At 43.9% G+C, this 24,935-nt stretch overlaps 1 protein-coding gene across 3 annotated transcripts in view; it reads left to right on the forward strand.

The window, feature by feature from the left end:
* Nucleotides 1-3,496: 3,496 nt before the first annotated feature.
* Nucleotides 3,497-24,935, forward strand: part of TAOK1 (TAO kinase 1) — a 34,659-nt gene continuing 13,220 nt past the window's right edge. For 2 of the 3 annotated variants that reach the window (XM_010186751.1, XM_010186753.1), the window contains exons 1-12: nt 3,497-3,724; nt 7,557-7,628; nt 10,875-10,976; nt 12,313-12,358; nt 13,243-13,339; nt 14,119-14,232; nt 14,967-15,058; nt 17,568-17,661; nt 19,011-19,092; nt 21,248-21,415; nt 22,269-22,472; nt 24,243-24,377. In XM_010186751.1, coding sequence (XP_010185053.1) covers nt 3,593-3,724; nt 7,557-7,628; nt 10,875-10,976; nt 12,313-12,358; nt 13,243-13,339; nt 14,119-14,232; nt 14,967-15,058; nt 17,568-17,661; nt 19,011-19,092; nt 21,248-21,415; nt 22,269-22,472; nt 24,243-24,377 — 1,338 coding nt within the window. In that variant the 5' untranslated portion in view covers nt 3,497-3,592. The remainder of the gene's footprint in view (nt 3,725-7,556; nt 7,629-10,874; nt 10,977-12,312; nt 12,359-13,242; nt 13,340-14,118; nt 14,233-14,966; nt 15,059-17,567; nt 17,662-19,010; nt 19,093-21,247; nt 21,416-22,268; nt 22,473-24,242; nt 24,378-24,935) is intronic. The other variant, XM_010186752.1, reaches the window with a different exon arrangement.

Genomic DNA, 24,935 nt, shown 5'->3' on the forward strand with positions numbered 1-24,935 from the left:
AGCAGAGGCGGGCATGGTCGCAGGGTGCTGTATCCCATTTGCGGTGCCTTCTCTTGGCCACAAGCAGGATCCGACCACCTCGTCTGAGCTGTGCAAGGTGAGAGGATCAGACCCATCCACTGCAACTGTTGTGTTTAACAGTATAGCTGCACCCATCCAAAAAAAACAGGAGCGATGAGGCCGCACTGATGGAAGAATGCGAAATACCGAAGTGCAACTTGACTGTGATTTACAAAACCAGCTGCCTGCTGGTAAATGACTTAATTTTCAGTGCAGTTTAGTTGCAGGTTTTGGGTTTTTTTAGTCTTAAGACTCATCTTTATTTCTAATACATTTAAAACAATGCAATAAGCCCGTTGCGTGCCACTTCTCCCAACCTCACTTCCATTTCCCCAGAGCGCTCAGGTGCTGTCAGGGCAAGGCAGGAGGCGCAGAGCATCTCGGCTGCGGGCGCTACCCGGGTACAAAGGCGACTGAGGGAATTTAATAGTGTAGCATCCATCAAAAATGGGAGCGCTTTATTAAGTGAGACTGTGTAAGGTTTTCTTTTGGATGGAATTTACATTAATGCATTTTATTGTTCCATCTGAGCAGGTCAAATGATAAGCATAGCGTCACACACACATTTCTGACTGTTCTGTTAAATAGGTTTAAATACTGATTGTTTTTCTCCTCGTGCATTTCAAAGCAGCGATCATTTCCAAGAATAATTAAGTTTGTCTCGCTGCTCTCAGGATTAAAGCTGTATTTTAAGGTGTATCGCGATAGATGAGGATGATGCTCTGCTTTGCCATTTGAAGTCCGGCAGCGCAGCAGCCAGTCCCGTACCACGTTGTGCTGCATGGTCAGAGCTTTAGCAGCGGTAAAAAGCGTTCCCTACCGATGATATTCCAGAGGTGCCCTCTGAAATGACGCCAAGAACGATTTTGGTGGCTGCTTTGGCGTGGGGGTAGGTGGGGAGAGGGAGAGAGCCCTAATCCATCTCAGCCGCATGTGTGCGGGGTTTGCTCCTGGCCCCGGCTCTCACGCCGTGGGACTTTGGGCCACATGAGCAGGTTTATCCAAGCCTGCCCCCTCTGAGGAACAGATGACTGGGATTGCAGCAGTTGCTTTTCAACAACAATGTCCTTTTTGTAAGAATCTGATGCTTCTTAAAAGATGGAACATGACATCATTACCGTCGGTCCAAGAAGCATTCCTTCAGTAACACTGAGCGTGCTCTGGTTATCAGCTCCCTTCCCCCAGCTCCTTTCTCTCCCGTTTCTGACTGATGCTTTTTGTCTATTGTTTCGTCGGGGGCTGTAAATGTGAAACAGTTGTCTTTCACTGTTACGTGCTCGTTAGAATCAAGTGGAATATTGTTGGCTCCTTTGAAAGAAAGGAAGAAAAATTAACAAAAAAAAATAAAAAATAACGTGTAACTTTTTGCAGTCTTCCTAAATGTGGCGTGCTTCAGGTAGGGGCTGAATTGCAGCTGATTATTTCCCTTCCCACACGGTGTTGGTTACCGCGTTATGCAACGGAAGGTGGGGATATCGCAGCCCCGCTCCTGAGCACCTCGCTTGGCAGCGCTGGCAGCCGCGTACGTCTTGTGCCGGTGCCGTCTGCTTCGGAGGTTCCTGCAGCGATCCCGCACCAATGTGTGTGCACAGCTGGGAGCAGCTGCCTGTTTTCTGTGTGTGTGTGTGTATGTGTATGTGTCCTTACAACTGGTCCACCGCTGGGATTCGAATGGCGTTCTTTCCTCGAGAAATCATGGCAGCACATTGGGTTGTGTTAAAAGTTGTTTCGAACGCTGACTGCTTGGAGGAAAGCTGTGGAAATGCTGGGTTTTGGTTCCTTTCCCTGCGTTCTCTCTCCCACTCTTGTCTTCATCGGAAAACCTGGAGGCTGCTGCGTACAGCCAGGTATGTCCTGGCTGCCTCGCACAACCGTGATGCTGAACTGACAGGGAGCCGCTGGTCTTTGGCACTTCCCCACGCTGCACCCGTCTGCAGAAGAGTACCACTGAGCACGAACATGCAGGAGTGCGTCTTTTTCCATCCTTGGAGGAATTCCTCCACAGGGAGGGGAAAACAAATGATTCATTGATGCTCTGGAGGCTGGGAGAAAGGTGGGGTTTAGTGTCGAGAAATGGAGGAAAAATGAACAGGGATAGGGAGTTCTGATGCATTGGTTAAACTCAGGGTTGGGGTTTTTTCCTCCATTATGAAGATGTAAAACTGTTTTAAGAAACAAATTTGAGATATGAATTAAAAAAGCACAAGTCTTGACCAGACAGGGATTTTTTGAAAGAGACGAGCTGTGTGATCAGCTGTTGTGTTCTGTGTAAAAACACAAAATTGTTTTTCTTGGTGACAGTTGAGAGGAAATCCCAATACCCAGGCCCTTCGTTTAGGAGGAAAAAAAATTATGCATTTTACTTGTGATGGTTGTTTGGCTTCACCTGTTGTAAAGATACAGCAAGATTTTACAAGTACTTGTACGTACACTGTTATTCTGGCCAGGTTCCAGTACACAGTTTGAGTGAATGAAAGCAAATGCGCGGTGCGAGCAGAAAAGGTTTTGTTCATTCCCAATGGCGTCTGAAGTTGCAGATTCCTCTGAAGAAAGTGTTTGCCAATAGGCTGTTGCGGGAGGCTGCGTCGTGTGCTGTCACCATTAAAATGTGTGTTTGCATCTGCTTCAGCAGAGCAGAAAGATGTGTTGTGTGCAAGTGGGTGTCTCCTGTTGTGGGTGCTGTTCCTCTAAAGGGGGTTGCGAACGGCTCTGAAGAGATAGAGGTTGTGAATTTAGTTAGATAAGAGAAACAAAACAACCCAAATAGGACCATGACTGACTTAGTTGTGGAAGGGGAAGCTTTAGAGAGGTCTCTGCATGCATGCTGAAACGAGTGAAAACTGATCACCGGCTGCTTCTTAACCAGAGTGCAATTGCAGAAGAAGAAAATACTGAGCTGAGTTAAAAAAACATGAACACAGATTGGTAAATGGCTGTGGTGATTTGTACACGTCGTGTTTGTACCATAGATCTTGTCTTGCAGAGACCATGAGATATATATACATATGTGTGTGTATACATATGCAGTTGTGTCACCCACACACACACCACTCACAAAGTCCAAGCAGTACTTAGACATTACTTAGACATTTACTTAGCACTTACTTAGTGTAACCCTTCAGAGGGAGGATGCCAAGGTAATGCGGGCTCACTGATGCCAAACTGGTTATCGCTGTGGGTCAGAGAGGTTCTGTTCCCACTGCGGGTGACCGAGCAGATGCTGAAGCAAGGAATGTGTTTTATGTGGTGCTTTGATTTCGGTTTGGTTCTGCAGAAATGCCCGACTGCTGTCGCAGCGGGACCGTGCCGTTATCCCAGCGCATCGGTTGCGTCGCTTCACGCAACAGGGACGAAGTGGAAGCTGCTCCGCTGCAGCTTTGTTTGTGGCTCTTTGAGAAGAGGATATTCAGTGAAGGCTTGCAATCTTTCTCTTGCAGTGATCCATGCTGAAGAGGCCCCATTCATACAGATGAACCAAGGGTTGAGGCAGCACTTTAAACCCAGATAGTCGGTCGGCTGACTGCCCAGCAGGATGCCATCAACTAGCCGAGCGGGCAGCCTGAAGGACCCCGAGATTGCAGAGCTCTTCTTCAAAGAAGATCCAGAAAAGCTCTTCACAGATCTCCGAGAGATTGGCCATGGGAGCTTCGGAGCAGTTTATTTTGTAAGTAGCTTCGACTTGTGAATTTTAGCTGTGTCTCTTTTTATATTGAATCTGTGCACGTCGATTTTTTTGAATGTACTGAGGAAAAGGAGCTACAGTGAATCTTTGCGTGGCGTTTGGGAAGGAGATTCTTGTGCATCTGCACAAACTGAAAAGAAATCCCTGGAAATGTGGCTCTTTCCCAGTGCTTTTAGGTGCATTGTTCCACTGCAAACCAGGATTTTAAATTAAAACATGGACTTCTGCTGCATGGATCCTGACTGGCAGTGCAGATCTCTTGGTCTGATCCTCTCCTCACCTCTTTTCCCTGGAGAGAAATTGAGTTCTCTCTCCCTTCGTGCATACCCCCAGGCTCCCTTAGAGCCGTGCTTTGTGCTTGACACCTGACTGTTGGTGCTTTTATTGCCATTTGTCCTGTCACATCCTTCAAGAATCCCAGTGTTCATCTGCATAAAACTTAACTTGACGTGAAGGTCTGGACAGCCGAATTTTTCCCAGGCTGGCTGTATGGCTCACCCAGAGGTGGGGATGTCTCAGGGTAACCTCATTTGCAGGTTGCTGTATGTTCACCAAAGTGCACACTGTGACACCGTCATTAAAACCACATTTTTTCCTCAGAAAATCTTTGCACATTTATAATTACAGGAGGTGTGGCCGAACCTGCCAATTTTCCTTCAGAAAACCATTTGTGTCAGTATTTTACGAGATGCCTATTCACTGTTAATAATTGCAGCAGACCATGTTGGGAACCTTCCAGCACAAATTTAATGCAGCACAGATGAACTAATTAGGAAAAGCTGCTTAATTTTGTTCCCTGCTTAAAACTATGAGCCACCACTGTCTGGGAACAGAGCTGGGGGAGGAAGTGTTTTCTACTGAAACAGCTCTCACCTGCGGCCTTTGCTACATCTCTTCTGCTCACTTTGGTTGAAGAGTGGACATAGAGAGAAATATAAATACATAAAGAAAGAGGGGAGCTGACGAATCTGTCTTCCTGCTACGTGGAAATACTATTGAAGTTTTTCAGGAGTGCTGTATTTTGTGAACCACGTAGGTACGGAAAACCAGCACTGGAAATGTGCGCGCAGCATTCCCAAACCATCGCGGCGCTTGTAGATGCCCGAACTTTGTATTTGTGGTGAGGACTGATTGCCCATTACCAGCTCCTTCTGCAAGGAGATCAGAAGTAAGAGGTCATTAATTTCTAGGCCCTTCTTTCTCTTTTTTCCCCAGTGTTTTAGGCTACCAATTCATTACAGGTTGGTATTTACTCACTGAAGAGGGCAATTACTTGACAGTGTTTGGATTGTGCTGCTTTGACAGAAAATACGTCTCATTTGGCACTTGCAAAAAGGCAAATGTAAGCAGTGCGTCGGGCTACTCAAATCCCTTTAGGGGCTTTATTTTTGTCAAGGGAAAGGGAGTTTCCAGCAATGGAGATGCACTGTTGCTATCTCTGTGTTAAGAAGCTTTAACCTGTGAGTTGTGTGTTGTATCGTGGTATCTTTTTACTGCTAGCAGGTCTAAGATCTGGAATCTGAAACTGTTTCATGTAATGTACTCCATACCTCAAAGAGGAGCCCAAAAGCTGAGAAAGACAACGTGGAGGACGATATTTTGTGTCAATTAGATAAGCGTAAAGAACTAAGGTAGAGGAGTGTATGTCTGGGGTCCTTTATCCTCTGTAAAGCTAGAGGAAAAAAGTCTCTTAAATTTCTCTAACAAGATTTTCATTCTGCTAATGCAACCAATTAAACTTTCTCTAATCAATGTAATATTGGATTGTAGTTAATAACTGGTTAAAAGCGAAGCCTATGATGTATTCCACCTTTTCTTTGCTTGTGCTTTTGCTTGTATCGCTGCTGAAGTTACTCTGGGCACTAGATGTTGGTCCTTTGTACGGGGTTTTCAGAGGAGGGCAGGATATATGCACATAAATATCTGCCATAATCGAAGCCTCCTTCATTTGAGTTGTTTAACGTAGCTGGCCTGTAACATCTTCCTGGCTTTTGTCTAGGAACTGTCTTTTTTCAGTTATTCAAGATCACAAAAAGCAAATGAAACTTTGTGGTCGTAACATCCCTGGGGTATCAGCTGTGATGGTTCTGTCACCCCCCCCATAGCGAGGGGCGGTCACTGTTAGGAAACACAACCCAATCGCTTGGGTTTTCTGACACGTAGCACCCCACACCAGTCTGCACGCAGCATGAAACTTCGTGGTCGTAACATCCCTGGGGCATCAGCTGTGATGGTTCTGTCCCCCCCCCCCATAGCGAGGGGCGGTCGCTGTTAGGAAACACAACCCAATCGCTTGGGTTTTCTGACACGTAGCACCCCACACCAGTCTGCACGCAGCCTGGACCAAACCTGGTGGTCATAAATAGATGTGGGAGTAATTACAAGTTGAAAAATCCGTATAATCCTGAAATCTCCCCCTGGCTTTTTTTAAAATACAGTTTAATCTTTCATCATTAGCTCTGCCCACCTTTCTTCCCCTTTAGCAGTGATCCCGAGAAGGGCTCATGCATTTATCTTGCATAACGGCCTAAGAGTGCTCACTTTTGTCTTTCTCTTTGTTTCTGCTACATCCTGCAGTGCCGGAAAGTTTCTCTTTTTTTATTTTATTTTTCTTTTCTTTTTTTCTTTCATAATTGACATGAATTTCGCTGGTTCACCTCATGGGTTTAGTTTCTTAGAAACTGCGAGTCTGGCACCTCTGAATCATTTTGGTATTATCCTTGCCCCCCTCCCTGCTCTGCAGTGTAATAATAGCTTTGCTTGACACAGGAAACCTACTACACTGGAGCACTGCAGATGGAGCAGCCGAATAACCCACTCCTTTGTCAGAGCGCTCTTCCTTCTGCTCTGCTCCAGCATTTTGCTCCCCTCTGTTCGTGCAGGCAATATTTGAATATTATTTGAATGTTTCAGAGTTAGGAAAGAGCCAGGAGGCAGAATTGTATTCTTTATTGCCTCAAAAAAAACCCCAAAAAGTTGCCCTGCCCCAACCTTAGAGGTAGTGCAGTGTCAGTGAGATGGTGGGAAGGATGCTCGCAAACGGACATGAAACTAAAAAGTGGTTGAAGCTTCCCATAACTGGTTGAAATAGAGACTGACAGGGAATTCTGGGAATCTCTTCAATGAGCAGCAGAATTAAAACATGACCGCAAAACCTTTTTACAAAAGGCAGCGTCTCAGTACCTCATTAATCCCTGATAGGCCGTGCTTGATAGTACAAGTATATTAAAAATCAGCGTTTTCATCAGTCATCAGTGAATGCTGTGGCGCACATTTTTTTGATTTATATCGTTTGGCTCCGTGTCCGAGTTGATTACGTTTTGTCGGAGAGACTCGGGGTTTTTTCCCTGCACGCCGGCGCTGCCTCTTCCCTTGGCAGAGGGGATGAGCCGTCGCTTTGGTGCTAAACACAACTTTTTGTGTGCTCTTATCTTGGGTCGTTGCCATCTGAAGTCAGGAATTCTGCCTTCGAAGTGTGAAAAACCACGTGCGTTTATTGCGCAGTATAAATAAGAATAAAAATGTTGGATGGAGCAAGTGCAAGTCTGAAAGGGAATGCGGAGGTGCTGCTGCCGTCTGTATGATCTGCCTTTAGGACACAAGAGGGGATTTGTGGCAGCACTGGGGAGAAAGCCGCTGGTGTCTGGAGCAGGAATCTCCTGCAGTTACACCCCTCGGAGATGTTTTACCTTAACTCTGCAAGTGTTCAGTAACAGATGAAGATTTTTCATTTATTCATTGTGGGTGTGTTTGTTTTACGTCTTACGGGAAACCGTGATCTGAGGAACTGATGCATCGTGTTTTCGCGTTGCAGGCACGTGATGTGCGCACCAACGAAGTGGTGGCCATCAAGAAAATGTCGTATAGCGGGAAGCAGTCCAACGAGGTACGTAGAATGTGTTGCACGTTAAACCTTGACTGTTGCGAGTACTTATTATATGGGGTTATTTTAATTAGCCTGGGCTACAGCAAGAGGGGATTTTTCCTGTATCTGTAAAGGTGAATGAAGGTGCAGTGTAAAGAAAACACTGATTTACTGTTCACAGTGCACTTACACCAAATCTGCTCCTGGAAAAGACAGGTAGGACTCATTGCTTCCAGACACAATGGGCTCTCTTATGAGGCAACATAAATGTGTAGAAAGCAAAAAAAATAATTAAAAATTGTAGTTGTGTATGTTAATGTGTCTCATTGCCCTTAAATACTCCATATTAAACACCTTTTGAAATAACTGTGGTGTTTACTGGACAAAGGAACAATAGCAGTGGGTGCAGTAGTGAAAGATTCAAAGGGAGTTTTTCGTGTACGAAGTAGTAAGGCAGAATGCATTCTTCCCTGGGATGACTGTGCTGATGAGGAGCTAAAACAAAAGCCAAACCAGCAGTGAATGAATAAGCGTGAAAATCTGAACAGCAGCATAATTACGGAAGAGCTGCCAGAGCTGGGGATTAAGGCAGTCTTTGCAGAGAGGGCTGTGAAAGTAGGCCTCCGAGATTTAAACGCTGAGTGTTTTCGTGGCCACCCCAGATGTGGGTTTTTTCCTTAGGACGCTTAACAGAGATAATTGATTTTATACTTGAAATGTTTTAAGTGCTAATACAGATTCTTGAAAAACCCAACACGACGTGAACAGCTGAGTTGGTCTTATTTCTGGGAAACGACATCTATCAAATCGTGGCACGGTTTTCCAACAGAAGTGTTTATTGTAACCGTGGTGTTGGAGCCATTTACGGTTCCCTCCCTCTGTTCTCTGTATTCCAGCCCTAGGAGTGGTTTTGCTCCAATGAGTTTGACTGAACAACTCGTTGCTTTCTGTGCCTTTGGTGTATTGATCATCTGCGCTACACGGAGCTGAGCTGTTCCTTCCTCTCTGTGTGTGTATCCGTGTAGGAGGTAGAGGTGGCAGTGTCTCTCCAGCAGTCCCCAAATTCTGGCTTCAGAGTGAAATTTGCCATGCGTGTTTCTATTTTGTCCCTGCAGTGACTTGTTTAACTGTGTACTTGGTGAAAGAATAATTTGTACTTACTACTTGTCCTACTGTTTTAATTACTGTGAGCTATAAATACTCTGTTCACGTGAATGAAACAAACTGTGCATGCTTCAGAAATAGCTTTTGTTTGTCTTCAATGCATATGTTTCTTTATTTTGAAGAAAGTAACAAGACCAGGTTTAAAACACTTTCTATTTTTCTTCTATGTTTATTTGTTTTGTTCAGAAGTTGGCTAAAATGATGATCGAGCCTGTGTAAAGAGAATTGATTAAGGGCATTCTGGTATCGTTTGTGTTTACCTTCGTTTCATAATAAGGTTTTATCATTGGTGGGAACAATCATTCTCTGAAACAAGGACCTATTTTATTCTAAAATTAAGTTCAAAACCTTAGAAATGTGTAGTACTGTGCTCTTAATGTGATCTTGGAGCTTTTTTTTTTCATGCAGGAGATCTTGACTATGTCTTGACTAATACATCACCTTTCTCTCCCCGATATAGAAGTTTAGTGTGGCACTTTCTTGATTTGGCTTTTATTGCTTAGTACCTCAAAGCCTTTGAGCCTAAAGGTAACAGGCAACCGAGTTGTTCTTGTGTTGGAAAAAGGACGTTGGCAAGAGAGTTTATTTTAGTGTAGCTGCACTAATGTCATTGCATTTCTGGTGTTAAGAAGAAGAGAAGGCTGAGGGGAGACCTCATCACCACCTCCAACTGCCTCAAGGGAGCTTGGAGAGAGGTGGGTGCTGGGCTCTTCTCCCAGGTGATGGGGGATAGAACAAGGGGAAATGGCACCAAGCTGTGCCAAGGGAGGTTCAGGTTAGAGAGAAGGAGGAAGTTCTTTCCTGAGAGGGTCGTCAGAAGCTGGCACAGGCTGCCCAGGGAGGTGGTGGAGTCCCCATCCCTGGATGTGTTTAAAGAGCGGGTAGATGAGGTACTTAAGGATATGGTTTAGGGGGTAGACAGGAACGGTTGGACGTGATGATCTCAGAGGGCTTTTCCAACCGAGCCATTCTGTGATTCTGTGAAATGCTTAGTCAGTAGCTGCCTCGGTCATGGCCACCATTTTCCCGGTTTCATTAGTTTCTATAACACTAAATTTTTCCTGGGGAAGATTTGGTTTTGTACGTGATTTCCAAAGCATTTGGGTATATGGGACCTCTGTCCTGTGAATCCTCGCCACATCTGTGCCTGAGGACGTGTGTGCTGAGAGCGTGACAGGACCTGGAAAACAACTCCTGCCCCTCTTGGTGTGACTGATACTCTCTCAAAAGTGTTTCCAGTGTCAGCGCTGCCATGTTGACGGCTGCAGACTTGCACGGTTTCAGCTCCTGCGCTTGGTTTTGAACAGATCTTTTCCAGTAGTTGTAATTCTGCAGTTGCACTTACAAGCTTTTGCCTTGCCCGGGAAGGTGTGGATGTGCAGCGACTGGGAGGGATTGGCGATTTCCTCCAAGGGGAGAAACGGCAGTGCCTGACACCCATTGGAAAATGACATTTTGGCCTCTAGAGCTCCCCTTATTATTAACCTGGATTTTGTTTATTCTTTTACTCCTGCAGAAGCCTTCCCTTATCTAGTAGGTAACTCATTTAAAATCGGTCCTGGTAAAGACTAAACTGGTAATGGAGAAAGGTTATGCAGGATGCAGTCAGGCATTTGGCGGCTGATAAATGGAGGGTGATACAGTTACAAGTAGGGATGGGTCTTTATATCTACAGGAGTTAGGTGAGGACAGGTGATCCTACGGAAGGACACTTATGGTCCACATCTCTTCCAGGTTGTCATCTCTGTTTGGTTTGACAAAAGAAATGGTATCCCTTAAAAAAGGTTTGCTTGGTTTTTTGAGAACATGCTCAGTTTTTAAGTGTTTGCCAGTATATCCTGTGCATACATACAAATATACCGTATTGCATTGATGAGAGATCATTAAACCCTTCCCATACAGCCTAATTGATCAACTTGTTACTCTGTAGATCTGTTGAGGAGTTAAGCAGTGAACTTCATGGTGTTGATGAGAATTTATTTTGATTTAGAACCGTAAGATGGTTTTGCCTCTTAAAACAATTGAACGACATATTAACAACAGCCAGAAAAAAGGTAACAGTTTTTATAAAATCTCTCTATTCCTTTTATTTTTTTTCTACAGAAATGGCAGGATATTATTAAGGAAGTCAAGTTCCTCCAAAGAATAAAACACCCCAACAGTATAGAATACAAAGGCTGCTATTTGCGGGAGCATACGGCATGGGTAAGCATCTGCAGCACTCTGCTCTTCTCATGCCTTGGTTAAGGGCACTGTAAAATACCTCCAACTGGCTTTCAAAATGCACCTGAACACTTGCACGGGGTACAAGAGAGTAACCAAGGACCTTACAGATGCTCAGCAAAACCAAGTGTGGTTTTTGGAAACAAGATGTAGGGAAGTTTTCCCTTTCATTTGCAAAGTAAGGTGTTTGTGCTGTTCTGGTGTATTTAGCTTGATGCGCTGATTATTTGAAAGAAATAATAACGGAGGAGGTGAGGAGCCCAACAGATTTATCCATCGCTTTTCTTGCTGTAAGGAAAGGTGAGAATTTCACTTGCACTGCCTGGGAAGCAAGTGTGGCAGCTTTAATTATGAGATACTTGCGGGTCACTTCACACCGCGTTTGGTGTGCCACTGACTGTTGGTGTTCAGTACTTTACTGGTTGACTGCATGTGTTCCAGGAGTAAGCGTTCAGTTGTACTTTGTGTGGAGTAGGTTAGAAATCCCACTGATAATTGTACTTTAAGTACATTTTGAGTTGTTACAATTTATATTAACTAAATTCTCCTGTTGTGTATTGTTTACTTCTGCTGTAATTTTTGTGTGCGTGCGTTTAGGTGACAAAATCAACTACCTGTTTTATCTCTGGCTGTCGTCTCCTAATTAATTTAATACATTTGGTTTAAACAAAAACCCCAAACGAAGTTTGGATTATTGCAGTTTGTGTGCATAAAAACGTGTGTGGGAATGGATGTGATTTGCTATGCAGAGGGAAGCATTTTGCCAAATGAGAAGTGTGATGTAGCACCTCTCAATGACAAAGTTTGTGTGGTACGATACACTGAAGAAGTATTGTTGAACTAATAGTTTAAATTGTAAGCACTGTTCATGTATTAGCATCAATACATCTGTAGGACAAAGTTTTAGCTTCCTTTTTTGAAATCTGACTGGGACAAAATCTTAAGTAAATTCCTGAATAGGCCTTTAACGCTCTGATAAGCTTGTTACGTGCAATTTACCATTCCTGTTAAGTACGTGCATACAAAGTAAGATGTGTAATGCAATACATAACTGGTTATGAATATTTTTGCCTTCCTTACGAGTTTTGTTGCTTGATACCTTGCAGAGGAAGGCTACACTCATGCCGGTTGGAGCCGTCCTTGTGGGAGGGTCAGTGCTAGGATGGGGCTTATGTTACAACAATATTTGTTTTCTGATGGCAGTCTGCATTGCATGCACCACTGATTATTTCTAGATTATTTCTCCATAGCAATCTAGAAAACATACATGGAGTATTAGAGATTTTTCTAACGACTGTTTTGATTTCTTCCCATGCAGCTTGTTATGGAATATTGTTTAGGATCAGCATCAGACTTACTAGAAGGTACGTCACGCATGTTTCTTTGGTGGGAAGTCGGAAGTGTAGTGCTGAAGTAGGAGGTTTTACAGCATCACAGACTTGTCTTTGAACGTGTCTGCTTTTATTTGGGGGCAGAGTGTGTCTGAACAGTTGCAGTTTTTCAGATTCTGGCACGGCTGTAATGGTGTTTCTGTGGAGCATTGGCTTTCCTAGGTGCCTGGTTTCTTCGTGGTTCGTATTGTTTTAAAGTTGTCAGTCAGCTATTTATTTACTTGTGAGTTTTAGGTTCTCCTGTCATGACGTTTCAAGATTTGTTTCTGAAAAGCCTTGCTGTTGATCCTAATGCTTACTAACAACTGCAGGCCTGCTGACGAAAATAGCACTGCAGCAGTGGTAGGGTTTTGCTCCATGAGGTCTTTTGTTAAATGGTCCTTTTGCTGTCAGGCTTCTTGAAGTGAACTTTCTTTGGAGAGAGATGTGTGGCCAGTAAGATGATCATCTCCTTTCCTTGCCAGAAGCATTTCAAGACAGTTTATTTATTCATGTGTGACTTGTCATGAAGTTGTAGGGTTTGGGATTTAGCTCTGTTAGTGGAAAATTGAATATTGAACCTCAAATAGGTGTTTGGGAGAATGGTCACAGAACTGGCAGGAATGTGGTTTATGGTTGCGAAGTGGTGTCTTTCTGATAGTAAACAGCTGCTGGTTTACAGTTAGGAGATTACTTCTGCTAATAGAATGTACTCTAAGCTGTGAACTATTTTTGCATTTGCTTCTCATGCTGAACCTAGTAAAAAGGAACTTTTTTAGTATTATCTCTGTGTTTACATTGTTAACAGTACTCGCTTGCATGCTGCAAACTTCATTGTTTTCTTTAATATTGAATTTCAAATAAATTCTTTCCTGAAGTTCATAAAAAGCCATTGCAAGAAGTGGAAATAGCAGCAATTACCCATGGTGCTCTCCAGGGATTAGCATACTTGCATTCTCACAATATGATCCATAGGTAAGTGGTTATACTTTTGCTGTCTCACACACTTACAGGTAATTTCCTTGGTTGACTGTATCCCCTTCACCTCAAATTTAATATTAGTAAGCAGAGATTTTTCTCTTCGCAGTATCCATGTGCTCCCAAACTAGTGATTTATCATAGTCAAACACTAGCAAGCTATCTATCTATTACAGCTGGGGTTCAGAATTTCTGCAGAATTGCTCTGAATCTGCAGAGCTTTTCAATACTTGGTATGATGCTGATTGCTCCCTGAAGCAGCGAGCAGCAGGGCAGGCTGAGTTCACCTCAATAGCAACTGCAAGGCAAAATTGCTGGGGCAAGGGGGGAAGCAGTGATACTTGGAAAATCAGTTTTACATGAACACAGGTGCTGAGGAGCACACAGTAAGTATGGGATGCGAATGGTGGTTGTATTTAAAACCCTTTCTGTGTTTTAGTAAGGTGAAGGATTTGCATAGTTACATTATTGGGACTTTCTGAAAAACACTTCTAAAGGACGTGGTTGGCTCGGAAAGTTTTGCTGAACTGTATATGGAGCTTATTGAGATGCACCATTTGAAGCTGATTTTTTAAGACAGACTCGATTCCAAGACCTAGAGCCCTGTTAAACAATTAACCTACAGAATTAAAGGTTTTGTATTTGGAGGAAATGTGTGCACTCTGCAGCTTGAACGTGGGAATATTGGTGTGTTTTGTTGTCAGTCCTATAGAAGGTTTTCCCTTTTTTTTTTTTTTTGGAGAGGAGTAATACTGCCATTTGTATTCTATAACCAGAGATATCAAGGCAGGAAACATCCTGCTGACAGAGCCAGGACAGGTGAAACTTGCTGACTTTGGGTCTGCTTCCATAGCATCTCCTGCCAACTCATTTGTGGGGACGCCATATTGGTAAGCCAAGAGTTTTAATCATTTCTGGCTTTTTGTGAATTGAAATTATCATTTTGGGGGGTGTTTAATGTACTTGGGCTTTAGTGGAGCTAGCTCTGTAATCTTCTGGTTGTCGTCGTGATAAGATGTACTTTGCGAAAGAAGATTCATTAGGCTCTGACTTGAAGAAATTGTGAATCCTTGTATTTGTAGTTCACGAAGAGTAATAAAAATACTTTGTTGTTCTACTTACCCTGACTTTAAGTGGTAGAGGTGGGATTGAATCGTCCGTAATACATTTTAATCACTCCCCCCAGTGGTTTTAACAATTCATGTGTTCTCACTGCATCTGGTTGTTGAAATAACTGAAGTGTTTTTTCTTCCATAGGAAAGGCCAGGTTCATTGACCAAAACCCTTTGCAGATCCCTTGTATGCTTTTGATCTCTTACACCTAATCTGTGGTGTTTACACAACTGCATGCTATAATTACTTATTACTTCACCAGAACTGGCCAGCCAACTAAACTGTTGGAGATGTGGGAGGGCGAGAAGGTGGTGATACTCATAGATGGAGAGGTGGGCAAAGCGGGTGCCTGGCCTTTGCTCCCGGTGTCTCGTGCTCGTGGGTGATACCTTGGGGAATTATTTACTTATGGCAGCTGACATCAGTGAAACAGCCTGTTTCATTGCAATACTGACGGTGATAACGTGTTCCCTTGCCCAGATTTTGATTGAGCACCAATTTCCTATTGTAGGATGGCCCCAGAAGTGATTTTAGCCATGGATGAAGGGCAGTACGATGGCAAAGTAGATGTTTGGTCTCTTGGAATTACCTGTATTGAGTTAGGTAAGTTGTTTTCTTTGAAAAATTCGAAAATGGGGTTATTTAATACCTAGAACTTACTCAGCTGAATTACAGTGCAGGAGATCTATGCTTCCTGCCTTGTCCTGGCTTCTCTGGGACGTACATTTTGGAGAAAAGAGCTAAATGTGCCCTCTAGAATTCAAGACCAGCTCTCCAATTTGATGTATATTGAACTGGTGTTTTCATTACCCAAAGAAAGAGTTATATAGACACAGAAAATAGCCAGGCTATATCACTGAAGGTGTTCACGTTCTGTGGGAGAGGCAGTTAAATTCTGAACTGAAAAACAGTCTGTTTGCTGAACAGCTCAGGAAATGAACCATTAAAGGTGCCAGCGTGAACATATATTTAACAGTATAAATTGATATTGTTCGCATTAAAATGTAGGATAGATTAACGAGTTCTGCAAAAGCGATGTTTGGGATAAGTGGACCGCTCCAAAGCTATATTCAGTGTATGTTGTCAGTTGTGAATAGATTCGGCTGGAAAATCTTTTTTTTTTTCTTTTTAAAAAAGAAAATAAAAATATATGGCATAATCCAGTTTTGAAGTGGTAACCTTTAAGACAAAATCAAAGGAAATTAATGGCGTTGCCGTTAGAACAGACTCCTTAAAGCAGGACGTCAATCCAAAAGCAGTGCATTAGCGTGACGTTGGGTTTCACATACAGCGTTTTCTGGAAACAAAAATACCCTTGCTGAAGCACCCCACCGTGCACAGCACTGCTCAGGTTTTACTCCGGATCCAGCTCTGCAGAAGCACTTAGCTGTGAGGCTTTTTTTGGTGGGGTTCGGCGCTGCTCCCTGCACCTGAGGCAACCACAAGCCATCCCTGCCACATCTCATTGCTCGCGCTCAAACCCACCCGGGTGGAGGAGCAGCGAGAGTGCTCAGGACCACGCTGCTCCATGTGAACCGCACCGTTTAGCTGCAAATGCTGCCTGGCATTCCAAGCTGTCAACTTCATTTTCTTCCAGGCCGTGAAATAGATTCTTCCTTCAGAGCAGAGAGAGAGAGAGATTTTTGTTGGTTGCCAATATAAAGCAGAGAGTTGGAGGAGTGTGACTGTCATGACAGAGTCCGGAGCCTTGGCTGGCTCCAGGAATGCGGTGAGCTCATGGCCACCACACCCCCGGGTGCCTTCCTGCACGCTGCCTTTTTGCAACGCGAAGCGTTAGGCTTCGTCTACGGCTTCCAGCGTGGTGAGAGGTGAGACCAGGTCAGGACAGTGGAGCGCTGTAGGCTGGGTCGGTGTGATTATCTCATCTGTGTTGGTTTGAATAAGCATGGCAAGGCAGCAGCAAAGGAGATGTCTGGTAGTCTTCTCAAATTATCACTTAGGCTTAGAAATGACTGGGGCTCCGTGTCAGAGTTTCCTGAAGATTAGTGTTTTATTCAGGGGAGTTAAGAGAGGAAAAAAGCTAGGGAGAACAGCCAGTTAGATAGTTTAAGGGGATCAGTTAAAATAGTTTAATGGATCATCACTCTGATCCTCGATTGCAACAACTGGTTATCTACCTGACAGATTACAGAAGGTAAAGTGCTACATTTGAGGAAAGGCTTAATTCAGTTTACCCTTTCTGAGGAATTTGTAGGGCTTAGTCCATCCTCTGATAGCAAGGACTGAACTGTGATCTCTGATACGTAGCTTACTGCCACTGTTTGACTCAAAAAGTAGAATGAGAAAATCGGCATTATTTTTTCTTTGTTTGTTTTCTGTTTTCAGGAAGGAAAGTTTTCTGTTGCATTTTCCCTTGTGTAGGAACGTCCTGGTGGCCTGAGCAGCTCCTCTGGAATGTTTATGGCAAGGCTGAGCTTTATAGGTCTACCCCATAAACATTCTGATGAAGCTTCAGTTTTGTTGTTACAGTGAGATCATCTCCTTCCTCATTAAGCTTTCATGCTGTGTCAGTCTATAAGAGTAACACGGGCTTGAAAGAGAGAGGAGAGCCAAAGAGAATGCAACTCTCAAAATAGTCTAAAGACTTGGCCTGTTACTGACTTCCTGCCCGTGTGCTTAGTCAGTTCAGTGGGATTTGATGGTTCTTGTAACCGGCTTTTTCTTCATCACTGCTGTCCTGCTAGAATTAAATATTTGTGAGCTTTTTAGTAAAAAATAAAAGGCAGGAGTGGTATGAAACCAAGAATGCTTAGTGGCTAAACAGATCGTAGAGCTTACTGTTAACTTACTCCTATTTTAGTACATTGAAATGAGTCAGAGAACTTGGCTATGATAAACCACGTAATTTAAAAGCTCGAGAGGACAACGCATTTGATCTTCAAAGCGCTTTCATCTTCTGCAATGGTACAGGACGTAGGCCAACATCTCTGACTGATTGCAGGGTAGGGTTGGTTTGGGGTTCCATGCTCGGGCAGTGGTGACTCTGCTGATGTGGTTTTCTGTTTAAAGGGATGTAAACTAAAAGAAAAAAAAAAAGCAAACCCATGAGACTGTCTCTCTCTATATAAAAATTATTTTCTTTTGTGTGTAGCGGAAAGGAAGCCTCCTTTGTTTAATATGAACGCAATGAGTGCCTTATATCACATAGCGCAGAATGAATCCCCTACACTACAGTCTAATGAATGGTGAGTATTGCTGCGGGAGGAGCGATGTAGGGGATGGCTGTAAATGGAGCGCTCTGTCATGCTGAGCTCTTGAAGCGCCTGGGTTCCTATTGGGAGGATGTGAGCTGGCAGGTTCTTAATACATCTTATGTACAAAATTGACCAATTACTGCATATGCATTTTAGGCTCTAGATTGGAACACAGGAGGTTCCACTTAAATTGGAGAAGAAACTTCTTCTCAGTGAGGGTGACAGAGCCCTGGCCCAGGCTGCCCAGAGAGGCTGTGGAGTCTCCTTCTCTGCAGACATTCAAAACCCGCCTGGACGCCTTCCTGTGCAACCTCATCTGGGTGTTCCTGCTCCGGCAGGGGGATTGGACTGGATGAGCTTTGGAGGTCCCTTCCAATCCCTGACGTTCTGTGACTCTGTGATTCTGTGATTGTAGTAGGAACAGGAGACGTTGCTGGAAGATCCTGTAAAAAACTCGGTTCAAGGGTCAGTAAACTTCTGAAGCTCCCAGGCTAGCCAAAAATGTGGGTTTTAGTGTTTGTTTTAATCACAAACCACACTGTCCATTCCTAAATCTTGTTTTGTTGAAGTCCTGCTTTGCAAAGATGAAGATGCTGCTTGTGTGTGGCAAGTGTCTGCTGCATAAACTTCAGAAGAATAAAGCACAGTAGTAACATTTTGTGCCTCCCAGCCTCAACAACTGTCTTTTGAAACGGCAAACACAGTAAACTAATTTCAAAAGTTAAAAACTTCCTAATTCTAGGAAGCCATAGCACTAGGCCTCTAACAAAATAGATTGCGCCCTATTTTTATGGTTTTTTTTCTACTTCTGAGATTTTCTCGTTATCTCACACCTTGGTGCTTGACAAAATATTCAACTCGTTTTATGCATTTTTCTGACCAACCACGTAATAATTTAGCTTATGGGAAAATTGCAGTAGGAAAAAACCCTGTTACGTGATGGGAGGGAGGGAGGGAGCAGTGGGGGAGGAAAGAAATAAAACCGGACTAAGTGATGTGCTGCTGCTTTCTGGGTGTAATCCTGCCCTTCTGAAAATTGTGTTCAAAGAAAGAAAGGGCAAAGAGAGATGTTACTAAACTTTCCTGACCCATATTTGTGCATTCTGCAGCTGAAACACTTTGTCTGGAAGCTGAGGTTAAGGAGATCCACCCACAAATAGCAGCGAGCTTTGGCTTGCCCGGGGGTGTCAGGGCTGGAGTGTGAGGTACTGGGTCTGTGTAGTTTCTCCCTGCTCTTTCTGCTAGCAGCACCCAGGTGTGAATGTCTTCATTCCTTAATGAATTAAACTGGGTCATTAACTCAGATGGGGTGTTTTTTTTTTCTCCTCTCCTCACCACAGGTCTGATTATTTTCGAAACTTCGTAGATTCCTGCCTCCAGAAAATTCCTCAAGACAGGCCTACATCAGAGGAGCTGCTGAAGGTGGGCGAGCTTGTCTTGTCCTTTTGTGTTTCCCACATGGTGTTAAAAGGGGCCATGCCCTGTGATGGTCTCCTGTCTCACCCACTGTACCAGGTGATGGTTAACGGTGCTATCATTGCCAGTTACCCTTAGCACCTTTGAGCTGAGGTTGCTATATAGAGTACAGAGTGGATGGTCCAAGCTTTGCTGCTCCTTGGCAGCGTTTCAGGCAGTCTCACAGCTGTATCTCCAAGCCAGCCTTGGTCTCAGCATACAAGGACACCCCATCGAGTGACACTGGATGACCCTCAGAGTTTGGGTTTCTCCAGCTCAGTCCATCTTTGCAGTGATTATAATTGCTCCTGACAGAATTGCCATGCATTAGTTAACAAATACCTTTCGTTACTCCCCTCTTCGTGCTATATACACCCCTAAAGGTTTTTTATCCTCTTCCATCACCTGTATGCTTTACATGTGAAACTGAAATCCGCTGTTCTAATAGTATCCCATGGGGCAGAGGAAAGCAGTTTTTCTTCCCCATACTTGTGTGTGTAAGCCTCAGCTGTCCGCAGGTTTCCTCCTGCTTTATTTCATAGCTGTCTTTAAAATCTGTGCTCCTGTGTGCTGCAGATCGTTGGTTTTCCTTGCTCTGCTCTGGAAACAAAGCCACTTTGGTAGGTTGTTGCAAAAAGCTGACGTGTTCCTAAGTGAACGCAACTCACGTAGAAGTTGGGTGCTAGAGCTGCTTTATTTTAAGTGTGACTTGGATGGATTTCCTTTGTGGCATCAGGTGGCATTCAGAATTTTGCTAACTTGTCGTTCTCCTTACCATGCTCGTGATGTTATTTTGATGTTTGGTTTTGTTTTGTTTTGTTTTTTAATCCTGGCCACATTTCTGCTAAACAGCAGTTTTCCAAAATTTTGCATTGCAGGGGAACGGATGCTATTTATGAAGGTTTTAGCATCACCTTTCTGCATGTTTTCACTTGAATGGTTCCGAGGACTTTTGCCTCTCTTTAAAAGCTGTGCATTCAGAAAGTAAATGCAATTATCCAGCAAAGGTTTCGGTGTGGGTGTGCAGTCCTGCCATTTCAGAATTCTGCAGATTGGTTTTATTTTGAGCAATGCACTGCAATTAAAGAGAACATTGATGGAAATTAAACATTTGTGAATGTATTCCTTCCAGATCTATAGCCTGAAACAGCTGCATGCCGCTTTGCAGGGACAGGTAGGGAATGTGACATGTTAGAAATGGCAATGCAGTTCTCTGAAGGAACAAAATGAAAGTAGCGGTGGTGTTAATAATGACTCATGCTTGCACAGCACATTTCATCTGGAGACTGCAAAAGCTGCTTCTGACACACGTAGGCAGGACCTGCTTTGCCTATTGGCAAAACGTGGCCACCTTTGCAGTGAAATGCGGTGTGAAGGGCTACAAAGATGGTCAAGGGAGTGGAGCAGCTCCCTTATGAGGAGCGGCTGAGGGAGCTGGGGCTCTTTAGTTTGCAGAAGAGGAGACTGAGGGGAGACCTCATTCATGGTTATAAATATATAAAGGGTGAGTGTCACGAGGATGGAGCCAGGCTCTTCTCGGTGACAAACAATGATAGGACAAGGGGTAACGGACACAAGCTGGAACACAGGAGGTTCCACTGAAATTGGAGAAGAAACTTCTTCTCAGTGAGGGTGACAGAGCCCTGGCCCAGGCTGCCCAGAGAGGTTGTGGAGTCTCCTTCTCTGCAGACATTCAAAACCCGCCTGGACGCCTTCCTGTGTAACCTCATCTGGGTGTTCCTGCTCCGGCAGGGGGATTGGACTGGATGAGCTTTGGAGGTCCCTTCCAATCCCTAACGTTCTGGGATTCTGTGATATCACCAGAAAGGAACGTAACGTGGCTACCTGTGACCACCCCTCAAGCCAGTTTTCGTGATACATGAAATACCATTTCTGTATTTTTACATCTCTATTTTTTGGTGGATGTCTCCTGTCAGAAAGCAGTTGTTCTGAGATCTGTCTGGATCATGAACTCTCAAAACTGTGCCAGTGTAAGCTGGGAGGGTATTTCCCTCCTGTGCAGGGAAGAGGGCTCACAAACCCAACTTGAGCTCATAATTTGTATCCTCAAAGCATGTGTGCTGCAGGCATAAGAGGTCGCTCACCTATTTGTGTTTTACAGCACATGTTTGTTCTTCGGGAGCGGCCCGAAACAGTGTTAATAGACTTGATTCAGAGAACAAAGGATGCGGTGAGAGAACTGGACAACCTGCAGTATAGGAAAATGAAGAAGCTCCTCTTCCAGGAGGCGCACAATGGCCCTGCAGTGGAAACACAGGAGGAGGAGGAGGTGAGAGAAACTTTGGGTTTCGTCACTGAACCAGAGAATAATGCTGTCATTTAAATAACCCTAACTTGGGTATTGCTAAAATGAATGGAAGCTCTTTACACACCTGGCTGTAAACTGTCTTCCTCTCTGTGCTCAGAATAAAGCTACCTCAAGGCACAAACAAGGACAAGCAGAGTAGTGCTGGCAAGAAGCTGTGCCATGTGTTCATGCTTGAATAGTTACCTTCCAGTCCTGTAAATCCCAGCTTGCTTTGCCGTAAGGCCTCACGAGGACTCTCTCAGCAGCTGCAGTTAACCTCTATGTTGTCCATATGTACAAGGCTCTGGACAGGCTTCTAGTTTTGTCTGGACAACGTTGTTCTGTGTCTAAGACACAGAGATTTGTTCTTGCTCTTAAAAAAAAAAAGAAAAAGTCGTCTAGGAAATGAATTGTCTTTTGTGGGTTGCATGCTGCAGTCACCACGCAGAAATGGAGATTCTCTGAATTGCAGTTGTCTCACGTACAGAAAGGAACGGTGCAAGGTGCAGTGTCCCAGCTGAGCACTGAGATGATGCTGGTGTCAGAACAGTTTCTGGTGACACGCTGTTGCTGATATGTGATAGAGTTCAGCTTGTTAACAGGCTCACTGGTGAACAGAATCTGACATCAGCCAGTTCTTCTTGACAAGGTTGATTCATCCTCTCCCCAGCATCACGCAAGAGAAATGTTTCATGGCAATGCCTGGGAGGTGGGAACTGCCATGACATGGGAGGTAGATGCCTTTGGAAAGGAGCGGAGTGAACATTTCACTTGGTGATGTCCATAGACACAATTGTGATGGATTTATATTTTCTTAATAATTCCTTTCTCCTAGGAGCAAGACCACGGTGTCGGCAGGACAGGAACAGTGAATAGTGTCGGAAGTAATCAGTCCATTCCTAGTATGTCTATCAGTGCCAGTAGCCAAAGCAGTAGTGTTAACAGTCTTCCAGATGCCTCGGATGATAAGAGTGAGCTGGATATGATGGAGGGGGACCACACCGTGATGTCAAATAGCTCTGTCATTCATTTGAAGCCGGTAAGCGTTGGATTTTTACTGGACAACTTTGAACGTGTAAAAGGGGAGAGGATTTGGTTGGGATGATGACAAAAAGTTGAGTGCTTCCTATCCTAAATGATTATCTGCAGGTTCTGATATTGTGTCCCCACTTATTAATGTGCACCGGAAACCTTGAAAGGTTGCTGTAAAAATAGTTTGTTTCTGTTGATTCACTAAAAGTGACTTTACTAATGACATTGTTTCAAAACGGACTTGCTTCACCATGAAGAGCTGGAGTGGCAGGTTGTGAATAGGTTTATTTGTCGAGAGAGGTTCTCCTTCCCCTCTACTCTGCCCTGGTGAGACCGCATTTGGAATATTGTGTTCAATTCTGGCCCCTCAGTTCAAGAAGGACAGGGAGTTGCTTGAAAGAGTCCAGCGCAGAGCCACAAAGATGATGGAGGGAGTGGAGCATCTCCCTTATGAGGAGCGGCTGAGGGAGCTGGGGCTCTTTAGCTTGGAGAAGAGGAGACTGAGGGGTGACCTCATTAATGTTTATAAATTTGTAAAGGGCGAGTGTCAGGAGGAAGGAGCCAGGCTCTTCTCTGGGATGTCCAATGCCAGGACAAGGGGCAATGGGTGCAAGCTGGAGCATAGGAGGTTCCATGCGAACATGAGGAAAAATTTTTTCACTGTGAGGGTTACAGAGCACTGGCCCAGGCTGCCCAGGGAGGTTGTGGAGTCTCCTTCTCTGGAGACATTCAAGGCCAACCTGGACGCCTTCCTGTGTGACCAAGTCTAGGTGATCCTGCTCTGGCAGGGGGGTTGGACTGGATGAGCTTTGGAGGTCCCTTCCAACTCCTGAGATTCTGTGATTCTGTGATTATTTAGTGGATGCCCTTAGCTTGCAGAGTGCTGCTTCCTGGGACGAAAGGAAATGAGGGTTTCCCCCTTTTTACCTCCTAGTTAGTGAATTCTTAAATACCAGACCCTCAGTAGTGATTGAGATCTGTTCCTGAAGCATCCAGCTTCCCAGCGCTTGATTCGAGTATTTGGTTAACGAGCAGATATGGACAGAAAAAGAGATGGAGCCATGACAAGCTGTGAAACCACTTCCCCTGCTTTACCCCTGCGCTGTGGAGGATAAACTGCACAGCATCCCTCTGAACCGTGCTGCTCCTGCCATAGAGGGGTTATCACCTCCTCTCAAAGCAGTAGCGTTTCCCCAGCTAATGATAGGTGTGGTTAAAATGTTTTGTTCTTTGCCCAGATATGCACCAAAGACGCAGGTAGTTCCTCGGGGAGTTGATTAGTATATCATATCTAAGGACTAATCGCTCCGTGATGAATGACAAACGCTAAATAAGAATGTGGAACACACCATGACAAACCCAGAAATTTGCTTTGAGGTGTTTCTGTAGTGGGTGTAATGAAGAGCTTCCTCTGTCTTTCAAGGTTACAAAGATGTTGTTTTTGTCTTTCTGACTTGATATAATCTACTTGATAGCTTTTATGTTTTGTTGAAGTAAACTGTTCAACTCAGTTTTCCATTTACTTTTCTCATTTTCAGCTTTAATTAGTCATTTTCCTCTTAGTAATAAAAATGCGCAATAAAATTTCTAAAAGCAAAGATCCTAGAGCTCTCGTTGCAGTATATTCCCTCATCCAGCTCATTGGCAGGGGGATCTTTCAGGGCTGATGAATGCAGAATGGTTTTTCTTCATTTTAAATGTCTTTTGAACCAGACCAAAATAAAAATCTTTAGTAACACCGATTCTCTTTATTCTCTTGTTAATATTTGCTGATTAGGAGGAAGAAAACTACAGAGAGGAATCAGATCCTCGAACAAGGGCATCAGAACCCCAGTCTCCTCCCCAAGTATCTCGCCACAAGTCTCATTATCGCAACCGAGAGCACTTTGCTACTATACGCACAGCATCGCTGGTACGTGAAGGTTTTCGATTTGCTGAAGTCGTATAGGAAGGGATGCCTTTGAACACAGCGCTATTAAACTACTTAGAGCTGTTAGGATTTCATCAGAATATGAGCTGTCCTCGTTGTCTGAGATATTATCACTGAAATAGTTTAATGGGAGTTAATAAAAGCTTAAATGCGACACCTGGGCAAGTGTAATTTGGGTATATTAGGTATTTTCAAAACCAATATGCCTAGCAGAATGCAGGAAGCTGTTTGTAGTAATAAGCTGGCTTTTATTTTCATATGCATTTTATGTATGTTTGTGTGTGTATATATGCTCACCCATACTGCGGTGGGCTAAAAAGACATTATTTAGTACCAGCTTTATAACAATTGTACAGTATTTCTGCTGGAGCCCGTGTGAGCTTATCTTCTACAGCAGAATCGAGTTTTTAATCTGCTCTGCTGCCATTAGGTTGTGTGCTTTTCTTTACAACAAAATCATATTTCTTTACTGAATAGTTCTCTTTTGTGGTTTGAAGGCTGCTGAAAAGCAGATTAAGCAGCATTAATTTACGGTGTGCC

The sequence above is a fragment of the Mesitornis unicolor genome, unplaced genomic scaffold (assembly GCF_000695765.1).
Source record: "Mesitornis unicolor isolate BGI_N332 unplaced genomic scaffold, ASM69576v1 scaffold4346, whole genome shotgun sequence".
NCBI lineage: Eukaryota > Metazoa > Chordata > Aves > Mesitornithiformes > Mesitornithidae > Mesitornis > Mesitornis unicolor.